Raw genomic sequence first — 6,511 nt, 5'->3', positions numbered from 1 at the left:
ATGCTTTAATAAGGGGGGGACTCATGTTACTAAAAAAATACTTTTTAAGTTTAAAGATGCTTAGAAGAGTACGTCACCTTTTCTTTCAGCAACATTTTGCAGTTTTGGTTCAGGCCATTATTTTATTTTAGTTGGACTGGTCTTTGACCTAAGGGATGCCGCATGAGCGGACTGCTGGGCACTAGTGCTGCCCGATTCAGGAAAAAAAACATTTTTGATTCGATTCAGCCTATTGAATTGGTTTTTCGATTTGATTTTCCTGCCCAATTGGGTGTTTTTTTTCAAACATCCTGGTGGGTTTATTTTATAGTCTCTTCACCCCCTTTGCCATCTCCTAACCACACTGGCACTGTGGTGTAAACAAAATAAACAAAAAAGAATTTTCCTCTCTCTGTTAAATCCTAGCTCACGTTTGTGGTCTATCACCAGCTCTGGCAGGATACACATTTCAAATCTGATATATTGTAATCACAAAACAGAAAATAAAATTAGTTTTTCTACCTTTTGTTGCCTGGTCATTATTCAAATCTTGTCGGTCCCAGGCTCTGGTTGTCTTCTGATAACTTGCTTGCCAGGGTCTCCTTCTTTCTTCATTCTAACCATCCATCTGCCATCTCTGTCCTCTCCTTCCGTTTCCCTTCCCTCCACTGGAAGTCTGGCAACTTTCCTTTTTTTCATCTCCATCCACAGATCCACCTTTTCTCAACTACCCTTTAATCCAGCATCTCTCCCTTCTTACCTACCACCCCAGAGTCCAACATCTCTCCTTTTCTGTTCCCAACTACCCTCCTATCCAGTATCTCTATCCCCCCCTCCACACCATCCCTTGTGTCCAACTTCTCTCTCTTTCTGTTCCTTCCCTCCCTAAATCCAATTGTCCACCATATCTCTCCCTCTCCTCTCTTTATTTCTTGCCCCCAAAGTCCGGCATATGCACTTCTCTTTGAATTCCCCCTCCCTCCCTCCGTGTACTTCTACACCAGGGCCCCCCCTGAAGGCCTGCTTGTCCTCCCCCCAAAGGCCTGTGTCACTATCCCTGAAGGCCTGACCCCCCTTGAAGGCCTGCACCCCCCTGCCCAGGCTACCCCACCATGCTCTGCCCCGCCCGCATGTACCCATTTTCTTACTTCTTTTCCCCTTCTTGCTTCTCTACTTTTCTTCACTGTTCTTTCTTTCCCTTTCTCCCACCAGATCTTTTTTTCTGCTCACTCATCCCTCTCTCCAAATATTCTTTATCCTCTTTCCAACCCTATATTTCTCTTCCTGTCTCCTTTCTCATTCCCATCCTTAGTTCAGTACTTATTCACTCCTTTATAGCCTAGTCCTATTGGCTCTTCACTCCCTGCCTCCTTCCCCTCAGCTCTCCTCTCAGGCTGCCTACACTTGATCTCTCTCTTTTTTTTTTTTTTTTTTAAATCGTGCAGCAGCAGTCTGATGGCAGCAGAAGAAATGCTGTGCTGCTGTGGGTCCAGTTTCATGGCAAGTGTTGCAGGATCCTCCTTTCCTCCCCCCGAAGCCTGCCTTCCTTCTCCCAAGCTGACCTGCCACCGATTCCGCCTCCCGCCACTCACCACCTGCCCGCCACCACCGCTAGACAACTGCATTTAACAACCCCCCCTGCTGCCGCAACTCCAAAAGGACCAGGTGTGTGCAGCGATTGCACCCGCCAGTCCATAAGCCTTCCCCTGACATCAATTCTGACGGAGAGACGGCTTATGGGCCGGCGGCGTGCAATCGCTCTTTTGGAGTTGCGGCAGCGAGCGGAATTAAATGAAGCCGGCGGGTGAGTTGCAAGCAGGCAAGGACCAACAGCAGCATTGTCTATAGAGGCAGAAGATATACACAGAAACACCACTGCTGCATGTACTCATTGTAGCAGTGCATCAGGCCCACCCTTTAATTCGGCCCTAGATGCGCGGGAGGCTAGGGGGGAAGCCCGAAACAGCACTTCCCGACTGACCCTCCCCCCTCGCCTTCTAAAGCAGGAGTGGCAGTGGCCGGCCAGCAAGAGGCAGCACTGCCGCTCCTGCTTTAGGGGGCGATGTGGGAGGGTCAGTAAGCGAATTGGGAGGCCAATTTTTTTTTTTTTTTTTTTAATCATTTCACCCGAAGAGAATCGGTGAATCGATTCAAATCGTGAATTGGACAGCACTACTGGGCACAATGGACCATTGGTCTGACCCAGCAGCGGCAATTCTTATGTTCTTATGACTATGGTAACTCACTTTATGCTTGTTTAAGTAAATGTAATTTGAGGAGGCTACAACTTATCCAGAATACAGCGGCTAAACTGGTAAACATAAATATGATCCCTTCACTGGCTTCCTGTTTACTAGAGGATCCAATTTAAGGGTAGAATTCACTAAACCTCCAAACCGTGTGCGATCCGTTTCCATTTGCATGCCGGCCAACCAATTCAGTAAAGGCCTGCATGCAAATGGGGACGATCGTTAACATGCCCCCCTACCCACAGCCAGAGCAATCCCCTCTCATGCGCACACCCTGACAGTAATGATAGGAGAAGTAGCCTCCTGTCACTGCTGTCAAGGCTCAGCCCAGTCCAGATCTCTCTTCCCTGCTCCTGGACTCTCCTGCTCTCTGCCGCCGTTCCCTGCAGTGCAAGCCCGTGGTTTTAAAGCAGGCCTGCACTGCGGAGAACGGCGGCTGAGAGCAGGAGAGTCGGGCACCACAGCCTGCTCTCTGCTGCCCTGAAGCTGTGCCCCGAATCTGCCTGCCCCGACTCTCCCGCTCTCACTCCGAATCTCTCCTGCCACCCCGCAATTGCCCTGAATCTCTCCTGCCCTTCCCACACTGGAAGCCCGTGGTTTTAACCCGCTGATTAAAGTGGGTTAAAACCATGGGCTCCCTGCCTGACAAAAAAGTTAAAAAAAAGAAAATTTTTTTTTAAGTTGCGAGACTCTGCCGGAGGTTGAGGAAGATGCATGACTTCTAGATACTCCTTAGAGTATTTGGAGCCAGTATCTAATTGAATATCCAAGTCCACAGCCATCTGACGAAGGAAAGACGAGAAAGATAGCTGATCTGCCAATGCTTTGCCTCGAGAAGGACTCGAGGACGTCGAGGCAGCCTGTGTCGAAGATGAAGCTTCGGCAAGGAAAAAGACATCAAAGGACTTGGACAAGGCAATCGAAACCGGGATATCCTCGAGGTCCGGCATCAAAGACCTTGAACAAGGTTGGAGTAGATCGAGGCTTCGAGGAAGATAGTCTGTCGTGAGAAGAAGAGCTTTGCCTGGAAGGATGCCTCAATGAAGGCCTTGAACGTCGGTGAGAACTGTGTCTGGAACCAGATCTCGAAGATTGAGGAGACTTCGCCTCGGAGACGAGAGCAGCCGATGCCAATGTATGAATAGGACTAGAGGCTGTAGATCGAAGCTCCAGAGGCTTGATGGAGGAACCTCGATGCACTCCCAAAGACTCTGCTCCTTGTATAGAGTGTGAGGATTCCCGTCGAGGCACTTGCAAAGAATCTGCTCCTTGCTTCACGTGCTTGGATGCCAGACCAGACACTCACAGAGACTCTGCTTCTTGCAAAGAGTGTGTAAGTTCAGACTGGGGCAAAGGAAGCGGCTCGACCTCGCGAGAGTCTGCTAAATGCCCAGGCTGGATAAGAGGAAGCAGTTTGGGTCCCATGTTAGTAAGGAATTGAATAAACTGCTTCTCTAACATGATCTGGAAAGAAGCCGGCAAGGATGGATCCGCGTTTGAAATCAGACCACCTGCTTTGGCTGGAGGTTCCTTCGAGGTAGTGTGAGTGTGCTTCGACCTGGGAGTCTTAGACACTTTAATCACCACCGGCAGAACCAACTGCTGAGCTATCTGACCTGAGGAAATAGGGGAAGATACAGCAGATGACGTCGAAGCACGAGCCGCTGCAAACGACGAAGGTCTGATGAGGCTGGAGGTGCAAGCAGTAGGCGCAGTAGGAGCCTCGGTGGGAGTCGATGCTGAAGACTCCTTCGAAGTCGAGGGATCCATAGAAGACTCCATCTCGAAGAGCTTGTCCACCAAAATGCAACGAAGCACGAGGCTGAAGTGTTTGGCAAGGCAGGCACAACCTAGGCACTTGAGGCAGCATCCGTGAGGGTCCGTAAGAGAGATCGCACGCTGACACTTGCTACACTTTTGAAGCCTGTTACAGGCCGTGACATAGAAGGAAAAATAGCCACCACAAAATCGAAGCCCTCAGGCTGCAGCCAAATGGCCTGTCCTAGAAAACGAACGGAAGAAAATTTATTATTATTTTTTTTTAACTAAAATAAAAGAAAAACTAAAAACAGCGATTCGTGAGGAAAAAAACACAAACCACAGTTCAGAGAAGGCACAAAGTCGAAATTAAACGCAGAGAGTCAAAGACGGACTTCTCGGCTCCGCGAAAAACTGAGGAGATGCGCCTTGTGCTGGGCAGGAAGGCACTCGTGCATGCGCGGTGCAGGCGCCTCGAAACTTCGAGTTTCTTCAAGCAAGTCTGCTTGCGAGGCGTCCACATCCGGGCTCCGTTGATGACATCACCCATATGTGAGAATACCTGCCTGCTTGTCCTGGGATAAACAGTTTACCAGTTTGGTGACGTTTTAAATATTACACCTACTGGTATCCATTCACCCCTTTAGTGAAACATGGCCATATCAGGTGTGTATTGTATAAACCCTAAAGTAATGACTAAAGTCTGCAAATTTCATATGGTTTGCTCTTTTCTTCATACAAATGCCCTGCTGTGCCCAGGGCAGGATTAACCAATAGGCCAAGTAGGCACAGGCCTAGGGCCCGAAATGGTCAGGGGGGCCCGATGAAGGAGGGCATCAACATTGTTTATTCCAAATGGCGATGGGCCCTTCCAGCATCGATTGGCAACACGGGCCCCACCCGAATCGGCAACACAGCCCCCCCCCCATCGATGGAAAGTAAGACAAGCAAGCGGGTAAGAAAGGCAACGGGAACTGTAATTGTGCAAGTGGTGCTGCTTGCCCAAAGCTTCCCTCTGACGCAGCTTCCTGTTTCCACCTGGGCGTTTGGTAGGGTGGGACGGGGCAGGGAGCCCAGTGTACTTGTGTGCCTAGGGGTCCTCGATGAATTAATTCTGCCCTGGCTGTGCCACTTAATTAATAACACCAGAGCCATCAGAGTACATCAACACTGCCTGACACTGTCAAATACAACTAGCAAAGGTAGCTCCAGTCACAATTCACAGCAGAGATTTCTGCCTCCAACTGATTGTGTATCACAAGGCAAGTTTTTAAAAATGCTGCATCTCACTGATTAATCCAGTCAGAATCTCAAGGGGCACAAGGCTGCATCCAAGAAACATTCAGAATCTGTTTGCCTTTATTATGCGCCACAAAACAACAACAAAAGACAAACACAAAGAAGGTATTCGCTTGTGCTTACCTCGTCCAAGTACTGAGGGATGAATTTCTCCAAGATCTTTGCAGTGTTTTCACTAACTTCTGAAGGTTTAAGCACTGCTGCATTCCCTGAAGAAAAAAAGGCATCACAGTATTCTACTACATCAGAGAAAAGTTAACACAATCATGTAAAAAAATAAAAAAAATCTAAATACAGGTATGGGAGGGATTCCATAGTTGGTAGTAAAAGAGTCAGAGGTAGAATCATTGAAATTAACCCTAGCAGATAGCAGATCACTCTGAAAAATAAAATTGGAACCAGCTGAGTACTTGTTCGCTAATTCCTATTGAGGCAAATCTTTTGAGGAGTAAGGAATGATCTATAGGGTCGAAGGCTGTAGAGATTAGTATTACAGATTTGTGGTGATCCAAGCTTCCAGTGCAGGTGATCGAGGAGGCAGACAGCGTGCCAGACTTTAAGAATAAATGGGATACCCATGTGGGATCCCTACGAGTGTCAAGATAAGGAAATTGGGTCATTAGGGCATAGACAGGGGGTGGGTAAGCAGAGTGGGCAGACTTGATGGGCTGTAGCACTTTTCTGCCGTCATCTTCTATGTTTCTATCCATATGATACAAGATTGCCGCTGTAAGACTGTTAAGTGAATATTCTGCTGAATGATGAGCTCTGAAGCCAGTTTGATTTGGGTGAAGTATGTGGGTCTTATCAATGAAGTCTGAAATCTGATTAAATACAACTTTTTCTGTTAATTTTGCGAGGAATGGAAGATTGGTGATTGACCCTCTCATTCCAGAGCTTCCTTTCAAATGAAAGAGACTTGCCTTATGCGCATTTATGCCAGAAGTTACATCGGAAAGAGGGATTTGGCCGAAAGAAGGCCCCGGAGCAGGCCTGAGAAGTTGCCTCTTCGGTCGCTGAAGCTTCTTAAATGCTGGTAAGCCCGGAGCGGGAGTTACAAAGGGACCAACCTGGTAGGGGAGGGGGGAGGGGGGTTTGCTGCTTTTAAAGAGGGCAGGGTTTGTTTGGCATTACAGGATCTGCAATTGTAAAGGGGGGCTGCTGGCCAGTTGGGGAGGGGAAGTGGGGAGGGAGGCGACTCATAGCCGGGACTCAGAGGGAAGCCA

At 48.4% G+C, this 6,511-nt stretch overlaps 1 protein-coding gene across 3 annotated transcripts in view; it reads right to left on the bottom strand.

Annotated features, from left to right (window-relative positions):
• ALDH3A2 (aldehyde dehydrogenase 3 family member A2) overlaps positions 1 to 6,511 on the bottom strand; it is an 81,187-nt gene that overhangs the window by 52,847 nt on the left and 21,829 nt on the right. For all 3 annotated transcript variants that reach the window (XM_033921447.1, XM_033921449.1, XM_033921448.1), the window contains exon 3: positions 5,409 to 5,494. In XM_033921447.1, coding sequence (XP_033777338.1) covers positions 5,409 to 5,494 — 86 coding nt within the window. The remainder of the gene's footprint in view (positions 1 to 5,408; positions 5,495 to 6,511) is intronic.

Source organism: Geotrypetes seraphini, chromosome 15 (assembly GCF_902459505.1).
Source record: "Geotrypetes seraphini chromosome 15, aGeoSer1.1, whole genome shotgun sequence".
NCBI classification, from domain to species: Eukaryota; Metazoa; Chordata; class Amphibia; order Gymnophiona; family Dermophiidae; genus Geotrypetes; species Geotrypetes seraphini.
The sequence above is the reverse complement of the archived record's forward strand: the minus strand, read 5'-3'. Positions and strand labels throughout refer to the sequence as shown.